Source organism: Taeniopygia guttata, chromosome 9, assembly GCF_048771995.1.
Source record: "Taeniopygia guttata chromosome 9, bTaeGut7.mat, whole genome shotgun sequence".
Classification (NCBI taxonomy): Eukaryota; Metazoa; Chordata; class Aves; order Passeriformes; family Estrildidae; genus Taeniopygia; species Taeniopygia guttata.
In genome coordinates this window covers 5,396,437-5,420,502 of record NC_133034.1, presented here as the reverse complement: position 1 = coordinate 5,420,502, position 24,066 = coordinate 5,396,437, and the positions used below count along the sequence as shown (strand labels likewise).

At 53.9% G+C, this 24,066-nt stretch overlaps 1 protein-coding gene across 2 annotated transcripts; it reads left to right on the top strand.

Annotated features, from left to right (window-relative positions):
* Nucleotides 1–1,034: 1,034 nt before the first annotated feature.
* On the top strand, nt 1,035–23,884 carry IGF2BP2 (insulin like growth factor 2 mRNA binding protein 2). 2 transcript variants are annotated; one of them, XM_030279930.4, is made up of 17 exons: nt 1,035–1,379; nt 1,868–1,928; nt 11,575–11,623; nt 11,986–12,037; nt 12,562–12,625; nt 13,946–14,218; nt 17,823–17,957; nt 18,108–18,230; nt 18,757–18,892; nt 19,040–19,168; nt 19,904–19,927; nt 20,501–20,569; nt 20,811–20,927; nt 21,168–21,242; nt 21,451–21,582; nt 21,878–21,991; nt 22,372–23,884. In XM_030279930.4, exons 1-17 carry the CDS (start codon nt 1,190–1,192, stop codon nt 22,465–22,467), a joined length of 1,839 nt encoding a protein of 612 aa, XP_030135790.3. In that variant the 5' UTR covers nt 1,035–1,189; the 3' UTR covers nt 22,468–23,884. The 2 variants fall into 2 exon arrangements, with proteins under 2 accessions (XP_030135790.3, XP_041573980.1); XM_041718046.2 differs by having other exon boundaries at nt 1,055–1,379; nt 19,907–19,927.
* The last annotated feature ends 182 nt before the right edge of the window (nt 23,885–24,066 follow it).

Here is a 24,066-nt window from a genome sequence, read left to right as displayed (position 1 = left end):
TATTCCTACTCCATCCATCTCCGTATGCCAGGGAAGACTGGCAGTGGGATGGAGCAGCAGGAGGAGCGGTGGTTTAAGTGTCCTTAATTGCCTTAAAATCTGAGGAATTCAGATTCCTGCCCTTCACCCCCCAGCGCAGGAAGGGACACCTGGCCCTGGACACAATGCTCCGTTCCAAGAGCACAAGGCCACTTGTCACCCACCCAGCCAGGACTATTCTACCTTATTTCTGTCTCCAGTCATGTCCTCGATGTGCTTCCACAAGGATTATGCTTTTTATTCTCAAAAGGAGAGAGAAAAATGTCACTTAACCTGCGGGCAGGTGGTGACACCAGCTCCTGGTGACCTGAGGACACCCTTCAGCAGAGCCCCAGGGGCTGCAGGAGCCATTTGCTAGTGGGCAGAGAACGTGCACAGCTCGTGGCTGGAGTGGCTGGCACCGGCTCGGCATCTCCTGGAGCCTCTCCGACAATGGGATCACACGCAGTGATGGATGGTTGGATCTGGCTTGGGAAGGGTTCACACACTTGTTTTCAAAAAAAAAAAGCATTGTAAAAAAATTATTATCGATATTATTGATCATGTTTGTGTGTTTGTTTTAATTGTATTAAGTAATTATGTAGATAAATATATAAAGGTGTATTTCTTATCTTTGGTTCCTGAGCAAAACGGTTTTCTCCTCCCTGAAGGAACTCCTGAAGGGCTGGGGGTGCTGGGCTGTGGTGGTTTCCAGGGCAAAGGGGTCGAAAGGGAGTGGGGTGGTGGGTTCAGGCCAGAGGGAGGGGTTGGGGTACGGCGGGGTGCAGGGCAGAGGGCTCGGGGGCGGTGACAGAGTGCGGGGTTTAGGGGAAACGGCGCTGGTGGGTTCCGGGGCAGAGCGGCTGAGGCGCGGGGGGCTCCGCTCGGAGGGTCTGGCTGCTGGGCTGCGGTGGGGTCCCGTACGGCGGGGCGGGGGCTCAGCGCCGGTGCCCCGGCCCGTCCCGTCCCCGCGGGGGTCTGGCGGCTCCACCTGCCCCCCCGCGGGGCGGCCCCGGGGCCGGGCCGGGCCGGGCTCCGCCCGCCGCTCTCGGAGGCTCCGCCGGGCCGGGGCCGGTGGCGCAGAGCGGGACCCTCCCGAGCCCGCGTCCGTCCCGCTGCCGGGAGGGGAGGAGCCGGGGGGGCTCCCGGGGAGGAGCCCGGGGGGCTCCCGATGAGGCGCCGGAGGATGAACCAGCTGTACATCGGCAACCTCAGCCCCGCCGCCACCGCCCAGGACCTCCGGCAGCTCTTCGGGGAGCGGCAGCTGCCCCTGCCCGGCCAGGTCCTCCTCAAGTCCGGCTACGCCTTCGTGGACTACCCGGACCAAAACTGGGCCATCCGGGCCATCGAGACCCTCTCGGGTGAGCGACCCCCCCCCCCCCCCGCGCCCCCCGCATCCCCCCCGCGACCCCCTCATCACCCCCCCCCACCCCCCCGCCGCCCCCTTCCCGGGCATCTCCTCGTCCCCCCTTCCCTTCCTCCTTTCCCTCCTTCCCTCCCTCCTCCCGCCCCGGCTCTTCCCGACCTCGCCTCTATTTTTCGCTGATTTTTTTCTCCGATTTTATTGGGAGCCCCCGGGGCGCGGCGCCCCCCGGCCCGCCGCCCCGCCGCCCCCCGCGGCCCCCCGGGGACCCGATTACGAGGTGCCCAACCCCAACTCCCCGGGGGCGCCGAGCGGGGGGGGCCGGGGGGCCGGGGGGTGCGGGGGGCGCGGGGACAGCCCAGGAGGGCCGGGGGGTTGGGATGCGGTGGGATCCGATGGGGTGGGATGGGGTGAGACGGGATTTGGTGGGGGGATGCTGCTCTGCCCCATCCCGGGGGGATGCTGAGCGCCCCGCTGTCTCCGCAGGGAAAGTGGAGCTGCACGGCAAAGTGATGGAAGTGGATTATTCCGTGCCCAAAAAGCTCAGGTAACCCCGCGCCGTCCCCCCCGGGCTCCCCCCGGTGCCCGTGTCCATCCCGGCGGGACGGGGGGCGCTCCGGGCGCCGGGATGCGGGGGGCGGGGGGGGGCGGGGGAGCCCCGTCGGTTTTACTTTCGCTCCGGAGCGCAGCGCGGGGGGGGGAGGAAGGAGCTACCGGCCCACGGCCGCGTTCCCACGGGTGGGCACCCCCGTGGTGCCCCCTCACCCCACGCTGCCCACCGCTCCCAGGGAAAACAGCCGCTTCTTTAGCAGGAAAACACCAGAAATCCCCTTTCCTCCCACTTTCCGCGGCGCGGACGGAGGTTTTCCCAGCAGCGCAACCACCCGCACCATTAGGCTCATTCTTTTTAGTCGGTAATTAATCAATTTTCCCTCTGCAAACACCTCATCCCCCCTTTATCCAGCCGGAGAACCCCCAAACCCGAAGCGTTTTCTATTTATTTAATGCACCGCGGCGAGCGCGCCCTCTCATTGCCATCAGGTGCCCGAGGCCGCGCTGATGGGCACCCGCGTTCCGCGGGGAAAACAAACCCGGCACCGTGTGGCGTAACCTCATCCCGAGCTTTATCCCCCCGTCATGTGGCGGGATAAAAGGGAACAAAAAAACCCCATCGCCTGCTCGGGGCCGCTAATTTGGCGCCGCGGCTTGGCCTGGGCTGGGTGTGGGTACGGCTGTGGGCCGGGGTCGCTGCTGGGGGATGGATTTGGAAATGCCGGGGGGGTTGGAAATGCTGTTGTGTAATTGAGGCTTACGGGGGGGGAATGGCTCGGGCCCGGCATCACGTGTGCCGGAGTGGGATTTCGTCTTGGGCAGGGATCGCACGCTCCCTACCTTCAAAAACCCATCCAAAGAACCCCCCGGACATCCCCAGGTGTGCAATTTCTGAGCCCAACCTCTGCAGCAGCCCCAGCCTGGGCTGCCGGCCACTTTGGATGAGGGATGGAGCCAGAAATTGGGAGTTTGAGGCCATAGTACCGAACCAGGGCTCGACCTTTATCATGTAGCAGGGGATGTAAACAAGGAATTCATCTTTAAATTCAACGTCGGGGCTGGGGTGCGCCTGTTTTACCTCCCGAGTTTTAAAATTAGAAAAAAAAAAAAAGCCATTTAACCGGCCCAGAAATAAATACTGATTTATTTTACATCGCTCTGTGTTCAGCTGGCTCCAAGTTTTCTATTACCAAGTTTCTTCTGATTATCGAGATCTAATTTAAACTGGGGTCTTTTTATGCCCAGCTCAAAAAATATACCCTGCTAATTTATATTAATATCTCGAGTTTGAGGGGCTGTGCCTTGACTCGGTAGATTATAGATTTTATTTTTGTAATGTGATTTTTGGCAGGGGACGGAGCCTCACGTGGTCGTGTTTATTGCCCCCCCTCCCTCTTTAAATTTGTAGAAAATCCAATTTTTATGGTCGGGGTTGAGTCTCGGAGAGATGCTGAGATTTCAGGGAGTGAAATGGTAAAAATCCCCCCAGTTGCTGAGATGAATTTGGGGTTCTTGGTGTGGAGAAGCCGAGCTGGGCTGGCTCTCATCCCTCGGCATTCCTGCGTCACTGGGATGTGAGGAGGTGCCCGTGCCCGGCGCTTCCCTCCGTGCCCAACTTCACCTGGAACGCTTCATTTTTACACTAAAATCTAATACACATCTATGCCATCAACAGATTTATATACGTATAAATGCATTTGGATAAAGAACCGGCTGGAGAAGCCCTGGGACAGCTGGCCACGGGAAGCAGGGAAGGGAATTCCTCGAGGGGAGGTGCTGGCAGAGGGGTTGTTGCTGTTTCTCCGAAGGCAGGAATTCAATGTGCCAGTGGTGGGAAGGAGCCTGAATCCTGCCCAGCCCATCCATTCCTCCCACGGCTTTCAAATCAGCCCTTCTGCTGCCATCCCAATGCTCTGCGCTCCTGCAGGAACTATCCCACAGCCTCACCATTATTTTTTTTTTTACCCTTTTATATGTTGGATTGTGCTTTGGGGAATTAAAGAAAAAAAATCACTTTATATTTTAATCAACATTTTCAATTTTTAAATTCTTTTAAAATTTATTTTAAACTCAGCAGTAGCAGGGAATACTTTTCTTTGCTTGAAGCAATCCCACTCCCAAGAGTATTTTGCTTTTCAAGCGTGGCCGTGGGGGAAGCAACAGCATCTTCCTCCTTAAAGATTGGTTGTGTATTCCTAAAATCTTAAAAAATCATGTTAATGGAAAAGAAAGATAAAAAAGAAAGAACATACAAAGTTATATAAAGAACGAGCATTTTAGAAAAATAAAAATGTGAAAATGGGAGGTAAAACTCAGCTAACCCAGTGCTGACTTTTATACAAGAATTGTATTAATATGAGGAGTTTAAAAAGTAGCAGAGCTCCTTTTTATTGTCCCCAAACCAGTCAAATTTGGGGGGTTTTGGTTGTGAAGGTGCCTTTTAAATTGTGCTTGTGCTGTAAGTGTCAGAAATGAGAAAGGAAAGCACGAGGGAGATGTGAAGAGCAGTGATGGGAGCCTGGAAATCACTGTAATATTAAATTATTATCACAAATCCCTTATTCTGTCAGAAACTCGGGTGGTTTTGTCCCAGATAAAGGCGGCTGGAGGGGGAGCGGTGCCGGTGCCTGCCCGAGTGCCTTTGCTGGGGATGATTTTGTGGCACTTTCTCCTATTTCAAAAAGAATTACCTTTAAATAATTATCTTTTGAGTATCAATTCAGTTCTCATTTCTGTGTGGCTTTGCTTTATTGGTTGTTTACTTATTTCCCTGTGTTTTTCAACCCAGAAATTTTGGTGATGTTAAAGCTTGGGATAAATATCCAAGCCCTTTGTTTTTTCTCTGGATACCCCATCTTTGCTTTCCTTATCAATAATTGCTTGTTGTTAGTGAGCTGCTTAATTAGCAGAGAGGAATTCCCATTACTTTGGCAGGAAAAGCCCCTGGAACCTCCCCACGTGTGTCTGGAAATGCTCACGGGGAGCAGAAAATTGAATTTTGGGTGCTAGAAGTGGGGTTGCTCTCAGTCCTAATCCTGTATCCTTAAATAGATACATTTAAAAACTTTTAATATGCTACATATTGATACAAATTAATAATGTGTAGTAGTGTGTTTAAAGTATTTGGTATCTTTTATGTAGATATAAATAAAAGATATTACATGTATAAAGACACTATATAAAAGGTACATATATATATTTTATAAGTATAAAAATATACTTCTAATACATATTTTTCTATGAGCTATATGGACTGGATAAGCACTAAAGTTCAAACCCAAACTATTCTATGATTCTGTATTTATGTATGTTTATATGCAACATTCATATAAACATATTAAATGTCATAAAATACACAAAATATTCCTATATAATATATAAAATTTTAGAGGACATATTTATGTACAGAGACTTTATATATATATATCTATATCTATATATATAGATATATATAGACATACTTATGAAGTTGCCAGGGCAATGTTGGTCACATCCAGGATGAGAAACCCCCTCCTGCTGCCCACTGGATGTGTGCCCAATTTCCCATAGGTCTGGGATGCTGTTCCCAATGGAGCTGCCCAGGAGAATCCCCTTGGAACTGATCCTTTCCCAGATTCCAGCGCTGGCTCTGGACAGGGCTGATGGGACAGTGCTTATTTTATTTTATTTTATTTTATTTTATTTTATTTTATTTTATTTTATTTTATTTTATTTTATTTTATTTTATTTTATTTTATTTTATTTTATTTTATTTTATTTTATTTTATTTTATTTTATTTTATTTTATTTTATTTTATTTTATTTTATTTTATTTTATTTTATTTTATTTTATTTTCAGGTGTGGGTGAACTGGGAGTTGGTGGTGTTTGTGTTTTGGTTTTCTTTAGATTTCTTTCCATGTGGGTCTTTGCTTCCATTAATATTTTATCCCTTCTTTCCCCTGTTTTTTTCTCCCCCATTTCCTTTCCCTGATTTCTTTTCCCTCCAATTCTTCCCCTGCTCTTTTTCTACCTCTTTCTTTCCTCCTTCTTTTCCCCCATTATTTTCTTTCCATTTTTCCTCCCCTCTTCTTTCCCTTATTCCCCCTCTTCTTTTCTCCCCCTTTCTTTTCTTCTTCTTTTCCCCTTTCTTTTTTTCTTTTTCTCTGCCTTTCTTTACCCCCTTTTCCCCCTCTTCTTTTCCCTCTTCTTTCCCCCTTCATTCCGTTTTTCTTCTTTCCCTCTTCTTTCTTTCTTTCTTTTCCTTCTTTCTTTCCTTCTTTCCTTCCTTCTTTCCTTCCTTCTTTCCTTCCTTCTTTCCTTCCTTTCTTTCCCCCCTTTCTTTCCCCCCTTTCTTTCCCCCCTTTCTTTCCCCCCTTTCTTTCCCCCCTTTCTTTCCCCCCTTTCTTTCCCCCCTTTCTTTCCCCCCTTTCTTTCCCCCCTTTCTTTCCCCCCTTTCTTTCCCCCCTTTCTTTCCCCCCTTTCATTTTATTTCTTTTTCCCCCTTTTCTCCTCCTTTTCCTTCCCCCTCTTCTTTTCCCCTTTCCTTCCCCCTTTTCCCCCCTCTCTTCTTTCCCCCCACCTTCCTTCCCTCCTTCCTTTTCCTTTCCCCTTGTCTTTTACCCCCTTTCCTTCTTTCCCCCTTCTTTCTTTCCCCCTTCTTTCCATCCCCCCACCCTTCCCATTATCTATTTTCCTTTTTATCCCCTCTCCTTTTTTTTTTTCCACTCCTTTTTTGTACCTTTCTCCCCTCCTCTTTTATTTCCCCCTTTAATCCTGCGGTGACAGATGGGCTGGAGCTCTCTGGTGCTGCCCGGGCCTTTTCCAACCAGGGATTTTTAATTCCTTAAGAGCAAAACCCCCGGGCTGGGAGAGGGGAACTGGAGCAGCCACAGCCTCCCCACACTCCTGGCAACTGGTGGGAACTGGGGCAGCTCACGGAGCAGCAGGATCCGCTGCTGGGTGGGTTTGGGTGACAGCAAAACTCCTCCAGGACAGCCCCAACAGACCCAGAAAATATCTATAATAATGAGCAATCACAAATCCAGCAGCCACTTCCTTCTCTGCCCGGTCAGGCTGGCTCAGGCTCTGAGCTGCTGGGTCTGGAAAATTCAGCTGGGACAGAGTTTGGTCCCTGCCTGATGGTGGGAATCATTTTTTTGTTGATGTTTTCTTGCCTGGGACAAATATTTCATAAAGCAGGCAGAGCCCCCATTGGGTTTTCAGCATGTTTTCTCTTTGCTTTTTTTTCCCAGTTCTCTTGAAAATTGATTTTTATGGAAAACAGGAGGTGCAGAGCTTGTTTTCTCTGCCCTCAGCACTGATCTGAGGTGGAAGGTGATAAAATCCCTTTAAGCTTTATTATAGTAAGATATTACAAAGCATGAGTAGGAAAAAAATCTGTGTTTTTTAGGGCAGAGAGTGTTGAAGCCATCCCTTATATTCCACTGCATTAATTATATACCAATATATCTTATTTTCGATATTATTGTATGATATTACTCTATAGAGTTATATTGCTATATTAATTTGATATTGGATTAATTTGTTGTGGTTTTATTATTATATTATAGAGCTTATATTGAAGCCAGCTTGTTTCTAGTTCCCAAATTCTCGTGGGAGACAAAGCCCCTCTGGAGCTTCACCTTCACTAAGGGATGGGTGGGTGATCCATGGGGCCAACAGGGAAAATCCAGGAAGGGATTGTGGATATTGGGCAGGGAGCTGCTGGCTCATTCCCATTTCACACCTCCATGACATTTTTATTCTTGTATTTCTGTGTCCCGGGATTTCAAGGGGGTTGTAACCCACTATTTCTCTGGGAGCCATGCTGGAAAAAGGGGGATTGTGCCAAAACCCCCTCAATCCTGCTGATCCTGGGGATTGACCCCCAAGTTTTAAGGCTTTCCTATTTTACTGGATGATTTCAGCAAGTGCAGGTAGCAGGAGCGTGGCAGTGGTGATGCTGGCAGGGCATGGGTGGCTGGCTGGGGGTTTTCCATCCCCTTTCCCTGCAGGATTGTGGTGCCAGCCCCACGATTCTGCCCCAGTGGGTGGAGGAGAGGACACACAGCTCCATCCTGGATTATTTCATGAGCCACTTCACCTCCTCACTCACTGCTGCCGGCAGCTCGTGGTACCCAAACCCTGCTCTGGGGTGGAGGAGCTGCTTCCTCCTCGAGCTGCTGCTGAGCAGGACTGGATTGGGATCCATTTAGAAGGGAAAAAAGCAGGTGAAGCTGGTTTCATCAGCCCTTGGAGCTGCTGAGGCAGCGAGGTGGGTGTGTGGAGGTGGGGAAGAGCCAGGGGGCTGCAGCTCTCCAGGTTATCCCAGGGCACTCCCTACAGCAGGGCCAGTTGCATCAGAGAGTTGGGTTTTTTCCCCCATCTGGTTATTAGGATTTATTTCATTCCTTAAATTCCCACCAGTCTCCTGCAAAACAGGGTGGGTGAAACGTGGCCATCATGAGTTCCTGTTCTGTGTGTGCCCTGGAGTCAGTCCCTGGGGTTTGGGAGAGAAGGGGGAAATGGAACTAAAATAAAGGCAAAAATAAAAATAAAAGGGGTTTCTGCCACAAAGTTCTTCTGGGGGTGGTGTTGGAGAAGAACTGCCCATGCCCTAGCCCTGGGAATAACCCATCCACCTGTCATGGCTCCAGAGGTACATCCATTACTCCATCAGTGTTGGCCCAGCGCTGCTTCAACCAGGTGTGGAATTACAAGAGCCATCAGCACACCCAGTAGGAATAATAACCTCATCTTAAATGCTGGGTGGTGATGTTGAGCTGCTGGGAGTCCTGCCCGTGGGAGCTGAAGCCTGAGTGCCCTTTGGGTGTCTTTAGATGCTCTGCACTGCTTTGGATAGATGGTGGAAGCGGGAATATCCTGCCGTGTCCCGTTGGGAAGTGGGGTTATGTGGCACCTGCTGTGATCTTTCTGTTTGGGGGTTTTGGGAGGTGGGCCAGGAGGGTGAGGCAGCACCTGGGGAGACCAGGGCTGCTCTGGCATCTTCCTTGGCAGAGGAGTAGGGAAATTTTGGCCCTGGAGCAATCCAGTTCAAGGCAGGGCTTTTCCAGGAGTGGCAAAGGGACCGTGTCCAGCTGCTGTGCTGGTTTGTCTTGGACGTGCCCCTTCCAAGTGTCCCCTGGGCTCCTGGGCTTTGGTGACAGGTGGGCTGAGCCAAGTGAACCCCAAATGGAGAGCAGCTCTTCTGTGATCCAGCCTGGGGCATCCCAGGCATCCCACACTGGGAGAGGAGGGGGCTGTGGCGATGCTTTGGCTTGGAGCTGGGCAGCAGCACCTTGGGGTGAAGGTGCCCCCCGTGGGTTTGGGTCTGGGAGGTGCTGGGGGTGACTGGGCAGCATGTCCAGCTCTCTCTGATGGTTTGGGACTTGCTGGGATTTGTTCAGGCGCTCTGGCCTCGCAGCGTGGCACCCATCATCTCAGCAGTGAGATGTGTCCCTTGGGGCAGGCAGCAGCACTCTCCTGGCAGCTGAGTATCCAGGCAGGACCTGGGCATCTTAAAATAGACCCTGTGGGAAATGCTGGTGGGTTTTACCAATATCCCATTTTCTGCAGTGGTCCCTGCAGGGTGTTTAGACTGGGAACAGCGTTGGCCACGGATGGGTGACGAGGGCAGGAGAAGGGTTCAGGCTCTGTTCAGGTGAACAGACCAGGAACATCACTGCCAGGGTCTCCCCTGGGCCAGGTCCTCCTTCCTGGCCTGGGTGGGCATGGCTGGGGGTGGGATAGGACAAACCCTGCTCCTCCCCTCGCAGGGATTCTGGGATTTCCAGGGTGGCAGCGGGGGACAGGAGCCTTTTCCTGAGCACTCCTGCTCAGCTGGATGCCAGCACAGGCTTTGTTGTCCCACTGACCGTGGCTGAGCAGCCCCAGGAGATACCAGGCTCCCTGGTGGTTTCACCTGCTCGTCCATGATCCTTCTCATGGGATGAGCTGTGGGGTTTGTTTTGCCCTGGCAGCCCACATCTCAAAAAACATCCTTTTCCCTGCCTTTTCCTCGCTGGCCCTGGTGTCTGGCCCCAAACTGCCCAAGGAACTCTTATCTGCCAAAAATTGTTGTCAGGGGCTCAGGGTTTGTCTGTGCAATGAGTTGTGAGAGCAGGGACCAGAGTTGGAAGGTCTTGTTTCCAAATGGTTGAAGATTCCTGGTGGGATCAGGTTGTTGATGTCTTCTTCCACCTCCTCCTGCCTCCTTGTCCTGCGGGGTTTGGCCCAAAGCCCCTGGGCGTTGGTGGCCATCAGCTGGGGCTGCCTCTCAGGCTGGTGGGACCTGTCCTTCCAAGCATCCTCCTTGAACTCATCCCAGGGAAAGGGAAAACTTCACAAAACCAGCTTCCAGCAAGTGCTCAGCTCCTGAAACCTGGCTCTGTGTGCATGGGGTGGCTTGGTCAGGAAAGCCATCCCTGGTGCTGTGGTCAGAGCTGACTGACTCCAGGCAGGATTGGGAATGCTGATCTGGGTGGTATTGGAATAAATCACGTGGGATTCCATTTTCTTCATGGAAATGCCATTCTTTATTCACATATAAAACTCCTTTTTATACAGTTTTACGGAGCTCGTGTGGGACTCCAGTTGGTCAGTAGTTTTCTTGCCAATTTCTTTATTGGTTAGTAACAAGTTGTTACCCTGTATTGATTTGTCACTCGAACTCCCCATGTAGGAAAAGTTGTTTGTGAGAGAAGGTTTTCATTTTTCTGTCTAACAGTGTAAATACAGTTTATACAGGTGTTTGTTTTTCACCTAGGAATAGATTGTTGTGCCAATGAATTGCTCTCACTAGGATTGTTTTCACATGGGAACTTGCAAAGTGCTAGCCTGACAAGAATAGGTTTGATTTTACAAAGCCTTTCTTTATGATTTTCCTACCTTATGGCAACAGGGGGGTGGCTCATGGCTTGGCTGGATCCTCCATGGATTGGGCTGTGTCAGAACTTCTCACTGCCCAGCACATCTCACAGCCAGGCTGGGGAGAAGTGTGGGGGCTGTAACCCTTGGGAAGCCTTGGCAGAGCTTCCTGTGCAGCCACAGCCAGGTTGGGAATGAAGCCATGGCCAGCTTGGGAATGCAACCACAATTTGGGAATGCAACCACAGCAAGGTTGGGAATGAAACCATGTCCAGGTTTGAATGGAGCCACAGCCAGGCTGGGAGTGAGCCATGTTGTCATGTGAGTTTGGAAGTGCCACTGGACCAGGCTGGGTGTGTTGGCCATCTCCAAGTTCGGGCTTACAAGGATATTTATTTGGATTTCCCTAAGGAAAGCAGCCCCATGTTGCTAGGAAGTGCTGGATCTCAGCTGGATGTACTTCTGGAGGGCTGGCCCTGGTGGGGCTGGGGGTCCTGTTCCCAGCCCAGAGCAGCATGGGCAGGGCTGTCCCTGCATCCTGTGTGGTCATGGCTCTGCAGAGGCTCCTTTCAGGAGGTTTCCTTGGAAGCCTGACAGCCAGCATGAGGAGGGAGCATTCCAGAGAGAGCTCCAGCCCCAGTGGTGGCCAGGGCACAGCCAGGAGAAGTGGCTTTTCCTGGGGATGAGCTGTCCTGGCTCAGCGTGGGGAAGTGGGATGCTGTCTGATTCCCAGAGAGGCTTTTCCCTCTGCTGTGAGGTGCCTGAAGACCCTCACCCAGGGCTTTGTCTTTGCAGGAGCAGGAAGATCCAGATCCGAAACATCCCTCCCCACCTACAGTGGGAGGTAAGGAGTGGCTGATCCCAAAAACATCCCGTTCATCTCCTTCTCCAGCAGCACGAGCTGTGCCCCAAACTGCCTGAGGAACCACGAGCTGTGCTGCTGGAGCACATGGTCGGCACCTGGGCCACCCTTTAACTTCCCAGTAACCACAGGAAGGAGCATGAACTGGGCTCCAGCTCCTGCTGCTTTTGGGTAGCAGGAGGGTGGGCCAGCTCTGAGTGCTGGGTCGGCTTTGGGATGATGGGATGCAGGTGGGTGGAGGCATTGGAGCAGGTGGGTGGTGCTGGAGGGTGTTTGTGGGTGGAGTGGGCTCCTGCCCTGCCTGCCTGGGGCCTCACCTGCCCGGTTTGCTGCTCTGTCCCCAGGTGCTGGATGGCCTCTTAGCTCAGTACGGCACGGTGGAGAATGTAGAGCAAGGTAAGAGGGTCCAGCGTGGTCCTCATCCCTGTAAAATTCCCAGTGCTGCTCCCAGCTTCACCCAGGCTGCAGGAAGCCCACTGGGATGTTGCCTATTTGGATAACCAGACCAGCAGCACTGCTCTGAAATGGGTTTTGGACACAAATCCCGATGGTGGAGGTGGGGCCACCTGTCCAGTGGTGGGATGATGTGAGCCATTCATCCACCATTCCCAGGAATGCTCCCTGAAAAATTGGGAAAACCCTGCAAGCAAAAACGAGCTGAGTGTAGCTTGGGATGCACTGGTGGGTCGGGGATGTCCAGCCTTGCATTCTGCTTGGATCCAGCCTTAGATCTAACCCAGTCCTTGTGCTGGGGGAAACCACAGGGTGCCAGGGGGAAAAACACAGGGTGCCCAGGTGTGCCATGGCACAGGCACCTCCCTGCCCCATCCCAGCTGTATCCCCCGCTCTGGAACGTGCTGAGAGCAGCAGTGGCACCTCTCCCAGCCCCACTCCAACCCTGCCTCTCTTGCTCCCCGCAGTGAACACAGACACAGAAACTGCCGTTGTCAACGTGACCTACGCCACCAAGGAGGAGGCAAAAGTGTGAGTGGGGTTTGTCTCGGTCTGCCCATGATTTCACACCACACCAGCTTTCCCAAGGAATCCCAGGTATCTTCCAGGCTTGTATAAGCTGGCCCAGCACGGGGCTGTCCTCTGCCTTCTCCCCTGGCATGGGAGATGGGGCAGTACAAATTAGGGGTGATTTCAGAAGTGGAAGCATGGTTCCAAACAAAACGTTTTATTCCAGCCTTGTAGAGACCTCAGCCCTGTGCTGGAGACCAGCCAGTAAGTAGTGAGCTTATTATTATTAGTGGCCAGGGTGGTTTTTTATATGATCAAGAGCAGATCCCAGGCCACAAAAAGCTTTTGTGAGTCCATTTGTTGATGGACATTCTACCAGCTTCCCATCTGAGGTGACCCATCGTGGATAAGTGAAGGTAGAGATGGGGACACTGATCCGCTGGTCCAGGAGGGCAGAGGACAATCCTTCTTGTGCCTCCAGCCTCGGCTGGATGTGCTGTGGGCCACAGATAAACATGACACGAGTGTCTTAGAATCATGGAATCCTCTGAGCTGGAAGGGACCCACAATGATCATTGAGTCCAAATCCTGGTCCCAAAAATCCCACCGTGGTCTTGGGAGATGTGGCAATAAAGGAGACAAAGAGTTTCCCCAACACAGCAGTGCTTAATGCTTTGGGATAAGAGGCTCTTTTGGACGTAGAAAAGGGATGGTGAAGCTGCAGAATTCCTCAGAGGATGTGGAATTAAGGCCTGGCAAGGATCTGCTTGTGACCTGGATGTGGCAGGAGCAGGGAAAGCTGGAGCCAAGCAGGGTCATGGCAGACACCAGCATGGCCAAACATCACTGCTGAGGAGGGGCTTGGGGGTGGAGAGTCCAGGTGCTGCCTCCCAGGCTCATCCAGCTGGGAAGGGACTCGGGGTTCCCAACAGAGGGGACACCACCGGCTGCATCCTTCTCCCTGGAGCAGCAGTGGTGGCTTGGAGCCGCTCTGTCACCTTTGCCATGTCCAGAGAGCCTGTGAGACTGTTCCCATGCTGCGTGGCTGCCCAGGTGAAGGTCCCTGGGCTGCCATCCCTCCTCTGCTGGGGGGAAACGTCCTGTGCCAGCTTTGGATTGACCCACATGGAAGGAGATGACATCCCACCAGCTTATGGGGCTTGCTCCTTGTGGGAAGAGTGTGGGGCTCTGACTTCCCGTGGCCAGCTTCTCCAGACTGGGGAGGGAGGACGATGCAAGCTGGGAAGATGCAAGTTGGGAACCATGTTTTGTGTGTGGTGGGAGTGCTGGAGGTATCCCCAGGGAGCCCCTCACCACCCCCTGCATCTCCCTGCCTCGCAGAGCAATAGAGAAGCTGAGCGACCACCAGTTTGAGAGCTATTCCTTCAAGATTTCCTACATCCCGGATGAAGAGGTGAGCTCCCCTCCGCCCCCCCAGCGATCCCGCCGCGGGGGCCACTCTTCCAGGGAGCGGGGCTCCTCCCCGGGGGGCTCCTGGCAGCCCAAACAGCTCGATTTCCCACTGCGGATGCTGGTGCCCACGCAGTTTGTTGGTGCGATCATAGGAAAGGAGGGCTTGACCATAAAGAACCTTACTAAGCAAACCCAGTCCAAGTAAGTACTTCCAATGGTTTTGTTTCCTTCCCTAGGGTGCTCTAGGTCCCAGCTCGGGTTCTCCCTGCACTGGGGGCTTTGGAGTGCCAGCCACTTGCTGATTTCTCGGGGTGCAGCCTTCAGGGGGTGGTGGCAGAGCTCAGGTGCTAAACCATTCCTGCTGGCCAGGGTGGTCTGGGTGCGGCAGGAGGGGGATGTGTGCTGGAAAAGGCCTGGAATGAGTTCCTAAAGCCTCATGAGAACAGCTGGGGATGAGGCTTTAGGGGAGAAATGGCAAGTTTGGGGATAAAATCCTAAAGGTGAATCCTCAGTGCAGTGCTCTTTGTTCTTGGGATTTGCTCATCCTGCAACATCCCATATGGGCTAGAGCTGTTGAGGGGAAAGGGACGCTGTGGGAGCACTGCCACGAGAAGGATGGGCTTTTGTAACTGTTTGAAGCCTTTTTTAGCTATTAATGTGTTTATTTTTGAACTAAAAAAGGAAAAAAAAACCAAAACAAAACAAAAAGTGGGGTTGTCTTGCCAAAGTTTTCCATGTTTCTCTTGTTGCTACTCTCCTGATCTCACCGCTCATTCTCTGCATGGTTTTCCTGCATGGTTTGTTCCTGCCCAGGTGTGTTTGTGTTTAAGCCAAAGCTGTCTTCTCCTGTGCTCATCATCCTGAACCTGGTGATCCCGTGGGATGTAGGACTCCTGTCCCAGAGCATCCTAGTTCTCAGAGGAGTTTTTAGAGGCAAATCTCTGGTAGTAGTGTGGCTGGAGGTAGAATGATGTGCCAAACCCTGGTGCTGGGTTGGCAGGAAGAGGTTTGTACGGAAAGGGGGCAGAGGAGTAGGGAGAGGATCTCTTGGAGCCTGGCTCGCCCCAGGGCGTGGCCACCTGGTAGCTGTGAGCAGATCCTGGCTGGCTGCAAGCCCTTCTCCAGGTGAGTCCTGGTGGGATGAGCAGCAGTTGTAGCTGTGTCCTCACCACCCAAGAAGGGAATTTGCCCTTTCCAAGCCCTGAGCCTAGCAAGGAAGGTGGGAAGGTGCCAGTTTCTCCCAACCATGAAACCAAATGGTGTTGCTTGGAGCAGTTTCTGCCACTGAATTGTCCCTCCTTGTGGGGTGGCTCCTGAAGACCTGGTGCTGTGGAGGAAGGTCCTGCTCAATGCTCTGCCCTCTCCTGCCCTGCCTACAGTGAGGAACTACCTCTGCCCAGGCTTGGGCGAAGGGCACCTCAAGAATCCATCCCAGGCAGTCACAGGAGCCCCTGTCCTTCGCTTTGGGTGTCATCTCACACTCTGTCCCTGCCCAGGCCACCCTCATCTGCCGGTGATGGTCTGAGGGTGGCATCCTGGTGCCCGGCCCCTGCTCCTCCCCAGGGCGACGTTGGCTTCTGGATTCCTCTGGTCATGTTGGATTTCACTCCTGGTTCCACACACAGAGATCCCAAAGATGTTTCTGAGCCCCAGGAGGCAAAACTGTCCCTAGGCTGAGCCATCTTTTTCCATGAAGAAACCCAGACCAAGAGCCCACCCACGAGGTGACCTTCCACAGCCCTTGGAACTCCAGGAGAGGATCGTGGCTACCCATCAGCCATGGGACCAGGATAACCCTATAGGCACACTGTATTGTCCACCTGGAGAGGGCTGACCCTCGTGGCAGCCACTCCCTGAAGCATTCCCAGCCCACCATAAGGTCTCTTGGAGGATTTTTCTGCTGCGCCGTAGGCAAACTCTGTCCCCCCAGCCCTGGTCATCCCTCCCTGCAGCAGATGGTGATGGGGTGAAGGCACTGAAAGTCCCGTTCTCCATCTCCTGTTGGACTGGAGCAGTTCAGCAGAGCTGGGATGTGCTGGAAGCTGCAGAGCTCTCCCTTCTCCAGCTCTCTGGGGTGGGACGTGCCTGAAAGCAGCGGCCTCTTCCTGACATCCCTTCTGCTCTCTGGCAAGTGAGCTCGTGCCCACACATCCAACGTGGGATGGGTTGGTCGGCCAGGAACCTGGCTTCTGCCCCTTTCTGAGGCTTGTCCAAGGTCCTCATCACCTCGGCGCCTCTGTTCAGCACTTCTGGGGCACTTGGTCCCTCTGTGGTGCGAAGGCTCAGACGTGTTCTTCTCTCCACCAGCCTCAGCTGCTCATGGGTCTAAGGAGCTGCGTGGCTCCCATCTGTGGGGTTTGTTTGGATTCCTCATCAATTCCCCCTACCTTGGGAGCATCAGTGTGGTCTGTCATCACCTCATGTGGCTGTCATGAAGTGTTCACTCTGTCCCTGGCAAAGGGGTAGCAGCAAGTGTCCCTGTACCTGCTGGGAATGGATCCTCCAGGCCAACCTGAGGGAGCTCCATGACTGCAAGCACCAACTGAAGCCACGGGAGATCTGGAGAGATGGAGCCTACAAAGGGAATCACACTCTACCCTCCCTGTTCAGTGCTTGGATGGAACCTCTCTGGGGTCCCTTTGGAGCGGGCGGGGTTGGCCCTGCCCTTCTCTCAGGGAAGGCTCACCCAGCTGCTCCCCTTCCACCGTCCGTGTTCCAGCGTGCTGGGTCTTCAAGAGCTGACCTGTGCAGACCCACCTGGACCCCGCAGCGTCCCAGCATGGCACTGTGTGGTGACTCTGCCCCGCAGCCCTTGGCCTGGCACGTGTGGCAGCACCCTGGATGATCCCGTCGGGACAGGACCTCGGAGACGTGGCCGGAGGGGACGCGCCGTGTCGGAGCTGAGCGCTGGCAGCGTTCTGGAACGGCTGAGCTGCCACTGCCACATCTGCTCAGAAGATCTGGCCCTGGCTGCAGCAGTGACAGGGACACCAAGGTGGTGACTGATGGCAGGATGGCCGCACGGCATCACCCTCCGGTGGGAAGAGCGCGCGGATCGCGCGGAGAAGACAGAAAAGTTCTTCCCCCTGTTGCCCAAGGCGCGTGGTTGAGGTGCGGGAGTCTCCTACCCTGCTTTCCTCTCTCCCTCTCTCTCAGGGCTTTGCCAGGTACGGTTGAGCGTGAGGAGCGAGCTGGAGGCCGTGCCTCCTCCCGCCATGAGCTGAGGGAGGACCGGAGGAGTAGAGCACGGTCCCTGCCACTGCGCACGGGAGCCTTCTGGTCTCCCCTGGAAGGGCGTGAGTACCAGCGCTGTTGTTGCCGGGTGCCTCCGTGTCGTGACAGACGCTGCCCATGGGTAAGTGCTCTCTGTCCCGAAGGACGTGGTCGCTGGACAGCCTCGGGTGTTGTGCAGAGAGAGGTGGAGCTCGGCAGGGCCTCTGATCTGCTCTCCTGCTCCAGGCGGGACTGGCGTCAGAGGTGATAGGCCAGGTTGCTCAGGGCTTTGTCCAGTTGAGGTTTTGTTCTGCCCCCTCTATGCCTTGGTTGATGTTGTGACACCCCTCAGCTTCCAGGACCTCAGGTCCTATAGGTGAACGTGGTCCAAATCCGATCCAAACCACCCGAAACCAAGCACTGCCTGGGCTTGCGTGAGCCAGGTGATGGTAGATGCAGCTGAGACCCAGGTTCACCCCAAAGCTTGAGCGAGTGTTGAAATGAGTTTTTCTCAGCTCCTGAGCTCTCAAAAACCTCTGTGTGACCCCAGACCCATCTGAGGGGCTCCTCTCTGCTGGTTGTTTCGCCGCAGGGTTGACATCCATCGGAAGGAGAACGCCGGCGCTGCCGAGAAGCCCATCACCATCCACGCCACGCCGGAGGGGTGCTCGGAAGCGTGCCGCATGATCCTGGATATCATGCAGAAGGAGGCTGACGAAACGAAATCGTGAGTGCTCCTGGCTCAGCAAAAGCGTGGTGGGAAATGGTGGTGGTGGTCCTTCTCCTTTCCAACACATCCTTAGTACCTGTGGCTGGAAATTTCTGTATTGCCTGACTGGCTGAACCTTTGGTTTTGATTATTTAAAATCCATTTTAGAGCAGAAGAGGTTCCCTTGAAAATCCTGGCACACAACAGCCTGGTGGGGAGGCTCATTGGCAAGGAGGGCCGCAACCTCAAGAAGATTGAGCAGGACACAGGCACAAAGATCACCATTTCCCCGTAAGTTCCTCTGACAGGACCAGGGGAATGGGTTCCCACAGTCAGACAGCAGGGTTAGATGGGATATTGGGAAGGAATTCTTCCCTGGGAGGGTGGTAGGTTGCCCAGAGAAGGTCTGGCAACATCCCTGGAGATGTTGCAGGCCAGGTTGGACGGGGCTTGGAGCCACTTGGGATAGTGGGAGGTGTCCCTGCTCATGGAACTGGATGAGCTTTCACATCCCTTCCAACCCAAACCATTCCATGATTCCATGATTTAATGATTCAGTGAGGTCCTGGTGAACACAAGGCCACCCCGTTCTGTCCAACATGGTGCAAGCAGTGGAGTTTAAAAACAGAGCAGCTGTTCTCCTGTGTGCATTCCCTATCCAGGTGGATGTTCCTCATCCCAGGTGTCGGGCAGGGAGAGGGCGCGTGGCTCTCACACTGTCTCGTGGGAACCCTCAGCTGTGACTTGAGTTCTCCTGGGGTTTTCCTTGACTTGAGGAAGGAATGTGAGCGTGTCTCTGGGTTTTCCCGCGGGGCAGGTTGCAGGATTTGACCATCTACAACCCTGAGCGCACCATCACGGTGAAGGGCAGCACGGAGGCCTGCTCCAACGCCGAGGTGGAGATCATGAAGAAGCTGCGCGAGGCCTACGAGAACGACGTGGTGGCCGTCAACGTAAGCTCAGCCCTCCCTCCGTGCCTGCCCCGCTGCAGTGGCCGGGCAGAAACTCAGAGATCAGTGTGTTACAAGGTGGGGCCTCGCCCAGCACTGTGCTGAGCTCCTCCACCTCTCACACCTTTCTCCATGTCGTTCCTTTCACAGCAACAGGCCAACCTGATCCCAGGACTGAACCTCAGCGCTTTGGGCATCTTCTCCACAGGGCTGTCCATGCTGCCATCCACCCCAGGGGCCCGAGGGGCTGCAGCTGCCACCCCCTACCACCCCTTTGCAGTAAGTGTGAGATGATCCTGGTGCCTGGAGCTGCTGGGATGGGGTGGACTCTGTAGCTGTAGGAGCCACCTCATGGGGAGCTCCGACTCAGCCATTTTGGGGAGGATGCTCATCGCAGCAGCAAAGTGGAGAGGACAGGGAATGAAGGTGGCAACCCCCTGGGAAGATCAGCTGCGTCCCTGTGTTGTGCTGAGCTGGGTTTCCCCAGTGTTTAAGGACTGGCTGTGTCCCAAGGGTGCTGCTCTCTGAAGAGAGCATGGGAAAAGCATGTAGGTGGTCTTCAGTCCTGACCCCAAGCCCACCACTGGATTGTAATGGTATGGGTTGGGTTGTGCCCTGTGGGTCTAGTCTTGGTGGCCACCAGAGCCCCTGGTGTGGCCACAGGGTGTGCAGGGAGCAAGCAGCCCACCCTGTGCATCCACTGCTATCAGCAGGGATCCTGCCCTGGCACCCCAGGGGCTGTGCTTGTGGGGAACCAGTCTCCACTCCACCTCACAGGGGAGGGTTCTCCTTGTTCTTGGGGTGCTGTAACCTGGGCAAGGATGTTCACAACCCCTGAGGTGACAGAGGACAGGGATGGTGCAGTGCCAGGAGAGCAGGATGGCCATGGTGCTGGTGGAGAAGGTGCATCCCAGGTCACTCAGGTGCTGTGAGCTGCCTCCATTAGTTCCTAAATAATTTATTCTGAGCTGTGGGTTAATTTACCTGTGCTGTTTTCTTTCCCTGGAATGCCAGCAGCAGAGTGGGAGGAGGAGGACGGTGAGTGCCTGGGAGGATGTGGGGGGCGTGTGGTGGCTCTGGAGGGCTCCAGGAGGGTTGGTTGGTCACTCTCAGCCTGTGCAGGGAGGGTGCTGTGCCTGTATCCACAGCCTTTGGGAGACAGCTCTGGGAATTATTTATGGGTGTGATGGAGAGGTCAGGACAGGTCTCCTGAGGGGCAGTGTTTGTTGTGGGGTCCTTCTCCCCAAAGCTTTGTGTAGCCCTTTTCAAGCTCCCTGGTGAGGCCAGAAGGGAACCTTTTTTTCTGATACATATATGAACAGGACAAAGCCAAAAAAGAAGTGGAGAAGGACTGGGGTTAACCAGGAGCTCCCATCCCCATCCCAGCCTTGTGCTGTGCCATAGGCAGAGGATCTGGGGGCTGCAGTTCATCCTTGGATGAGCCTGCATACTCCTGGAGGGGTTTCTGGGGATGAGGGGTGGTCACTGTGTCCCTCGGGTCACTCATGGTGGTGACACACTCCCCATGTCGGGGTGGGGGTGTTTGGGAAGGGGCAGGCACCTTGAGGACATCATTGATGTCACTGACCCTCATTTTCTCTCCCACCGCAGGGCTCCTCAGCCTATCTGTCGAGTCTGTATGGAGCCCCCCCAGCTGGTGCCTTCCCCCATCAGCACCCCGTAAGTTTCCTTTCCCCAAAAGTGCCCTGGCACCTCCTGCCGTGAGGTCTTCCCTTGGGCACCTTTTGGGAGGGCAGGCAAAGAGCAGGGAATGTGTGCCGGGACCACAGCCCAACCCAACAGAACCCAGCTCAGCCCAGCCCAGCCCACCACCTCTTCAGGCCTGGAATGCTGGCAGGGGGAAGCAAACCCCCTGGTGCAGCTGTTCCCTGACCCTCTGGCTCTTCCCCGCCCTTTCCAGCTGCCGGAGCAGGAGGTTGTGAACTTGTTCATCCCAACACAGGCAGTGGGGGCCATCATCGGGAAGAAGGGGCAGCACATCAAGCAGCTGGCACGGTTTGCTGGTGCCTCCATCAAGGTGAGTGGGAATGAGGGGCTGGGTCAGGGCTTTGTGCCTCAGTTTCCCTTTCCCACTGCTGAGGACAGAGAACTTGGTGAATGGTTTTGCTCCCCATATGAGTAGAAACCCAGACCTACAGCATCCTGATTGTCACCACGGCTTGGGCAGGGAGGTGTCCCTGCATGGGGACACATGCCACACAGGGGAGGTTTTGCCCGAGGAGGGGTCACACTCACGCTCCTTCCCTGTCCCCCGCAGATCGCCCCGGCGGAAGGTCCGGATGCCAGCGAGCGCATGGTGATCATCACGGGGCCACCTGAGGCTCAGTTCAAGGTGTGGTGGCCACAGGGTGGGGGCTGGCTTGGGGACATGGGTAGGGACAAGGTGAGAGGGCCCACCGTGCCAGGGGGGCTTCTGAGCTTGGGACCACAGTTGGTGCTGCCAGACATTGGCACATCATTGCCTGTGGGAATGAAGGGCACAGCAGGCCACCTCCAGCATGCCCACCACCATCTCTATGTCCCTTTTGTGCCCTCTCCAGGCTCAGGGGCGAATATTTGGGAAGCTGAAAGAAGAAAACTTCTTCAACCCGAAAGAAGAAGTGAAGCTCGAAGCACACATCAAGGTGCCTTCCTTCGCCGCCGGCCGCGTCATCGGCAAAGGTGGCAAGACGGTAGGTGGGGGTGAGTGTGGTCCCACCTGCCTGGGAATAGAGAGCTGGACATCCTCTCTCCATCCCCTATCCATGCCCTGTCCATGCCATCACCTCTGGGTGCTGTGGTATCAGTGATGTCTCGGTCCCAGCCCCGTGTCCTGGGGGTGGCTCTTGGGTGGCAGCCATCCCGAGGGGACAGGGTGTGAGCCACAGCAGCCTGCTGCCACGTCCTGCCTCAGAGCTGGGGTGGCACCAGCAGAGAAGGGTTTTGGCTCTTCCCCAGCAAATCCTGGATCTCTGTCATTCGTTCCAGGTGAACGAACTACAGAACTTAACGAGCGCAGAAGTCATTGTGCCGCGAGACCAAACCCCGGATGAGAACGAGGAGGTCGTCGTCAAAATCATTGGGCATTTCTTTGCCAGTCAGGTAAGGTTTGGCCATGGCTCTCCCAGCATTCCCAGTTTGAGGAAAGCTGCCAAGCACAGCGTCCCCTGAGCTGCTCTGAGTGGTTTCTGTGCACCTAAGGTGAAATTAAAGATTGGCTCAATTCAGCCAAAAATCTGTGCCTTGGACACGGGGTGGGAATGGCTCCTGCATCCCACTTGGGTGCATCTAACCAGGCTGGGTTCATGAGTGCGAGGGCACGGTGATACCCCAAAATCTTGAGGGATGGAAGAACAAGCCAAACCCTTGCTTTAGCACATCCTCACATGCTAAAGGATCACTTCCATGCTTGGCCTGGCGTTAAAAGCTGCGGTGCTGTCGCGCTCAGTTCTGCTGTAGCCCCGTTTCTCGCCCTCCCGCAGACGGCGCAGCGCAAGATCAGGGAAATCGTGCAGCAGGTGAAGCAGCAGGAGCACAAACACGCTCAGGGAGCCGCGGCCTCGCAGCACAGCAAGTGAGGCTCCCGCAGCACCGCCCGAGGAATGTAACCCCCAGCAGGGCAGGGCACAACCAAAGAGCCCCGAGCCCCCCGGCGGCGCAGAGCCGGGCACGGGGGGCTCTCTCCATCCCGCAGCTTCCGCCTTACTCCATCGCCTCCCCCGGCAGCTGGACTAACACAGGCAGAGACAGGTGGTTTTTATTTTGGAATTCTCCCCACACCTGCCCATTCCACCCGGGAGGAGCTCGCCCGGCCTCGGGGCGGGGGGTGGGCCGCGGCGCTCGTTAATTTAGAATTAATATATCAATAACGAAACTAACGGCGATTTTTAAGTTTTGTAAGGTTTTATTTTTTAACTCACTTTTTAAATTTTTTTGGGGGAGGGGGCTGTTTGTTTTTAGCAAAAGCAGGCTTTTCTAGAGGTTTAATGGCAGGAGCTGGTTCATTGGTTCTCTAATGCACCGTAGAGCAGAGCTGTAGGATTGCCAGCAGGGAAAAAAGTACTAATTAAGTGTTAAAAAGCAATTTCTGAAGGGCTTTGAGAAGAGCAGGGCCTGTAGGAGCCAAGAAGATTCCTCATGTAGGAATTGTTCCTCTCCTTCACACACCTTTTCCTCTTTGCTTTGGACTCCAAAAGCGGGGTTTGCATCCGTTCTGTCCCCCCTTTCTGTCTGTCTGTCCTCTCTCCATCACTGCCCAGCACTGACGTCCCTGGAAAATGATGGGCAGCACCAGCCCTGCCCGCTTTGGACTGGGATCTTTGGGGAAAGAGCCCTGTTGCAGGGAGAGGAGGGGGAAATGGGTGAAAAAAATGGATTTACAAGAGGTCGTCGGCCCAGGGCTGGAAAACCCAACCAACAAAATTGGCTTCAAATGAAAAACGACCCGAATAACCCTCCCGACACACACACACACACAGAAAAACTACCTCAGGTTTTCGTACCTCAGCACCTTGCGCTTGTGCTGCCCTTTTAGAGATTTTTGTATGCCTTGTAAAACTGATAGTTGGAGCATTTTTTTATTTTTGTAATAAAAAGAAAACGAGTTGGAAAAATGATCTCGACCAAGTCAGCTGCAAGGTGGAAGAAGGAAACCAACCCCCGTGTCCCAGAGCTCTTCCGTAGTCTCCTGCAAGCCGAGAGAGCCAGTGGCTGTTCCTTCAGAGAAAGCTTGAGAAATGGTTAAAAAGAACAAAAAAAAAAAAAAAAGGGAAAAATAAAAATAGCCAAACACAATTAAAAAAAGGGTCTAAGCAAATCCAGGTGATGGATGGAAGCGGTGAAAGCCGACAGGCAAGAGCAGGGATGGGAGCAGAGGTGCTGGTGCCAGCGCCGCTCCCCTGGGCTGCGAATCCGTGTTTTCCTCTACTGCAAAGTGTTCTGTGAAAACCAACCCGAGACACCAACAAAAAAGAGAAATATATCCAGCTAACCAGAGCCTGACCTGCTTTCTGTTGTTTTCTTTGGGGTCCCTTTTGGTGGTCACGGCTGGGAGTTCCTCCCTGGTGCCCAATTCCCTGCTGCCAGGGAGGGAAGGCCTGGATGTGGGGTTGTAGGCATTTACCCTGGGACCGGGGAAATGTTGTCATCACAAAGCCACCTCTCCCTCCCTGCACATC

What these genes read in the sequence shown, in the direction of transcription:
- IGF2BP2 (XM_030279930.4), top strand. Translation starts at nt 1,190, where the DNA reads ATGAGGCGCCGGAGGATGAACCAGCTGTACATCGGCAACCTCAGCCCC. An exon ending in ACGACGTGGTGGCCGTCAAC is followed by an intron (nt 18,893 to 19,039) that starts GTAAGCTCAGCC and finishes TTCCTTTCACAG; the next exon opens with CAACAGGCCAACCTGATCCC. An exon ending in CCTTCCCCCATCAGCACCCC is followed by an intron (nt 20,570 to 20,810) that starts GTAAGTTTCCTT and finishes CGCCCTTTCCAG; the next exon opens with CTGCCGGAGCAGGAGGTTGT.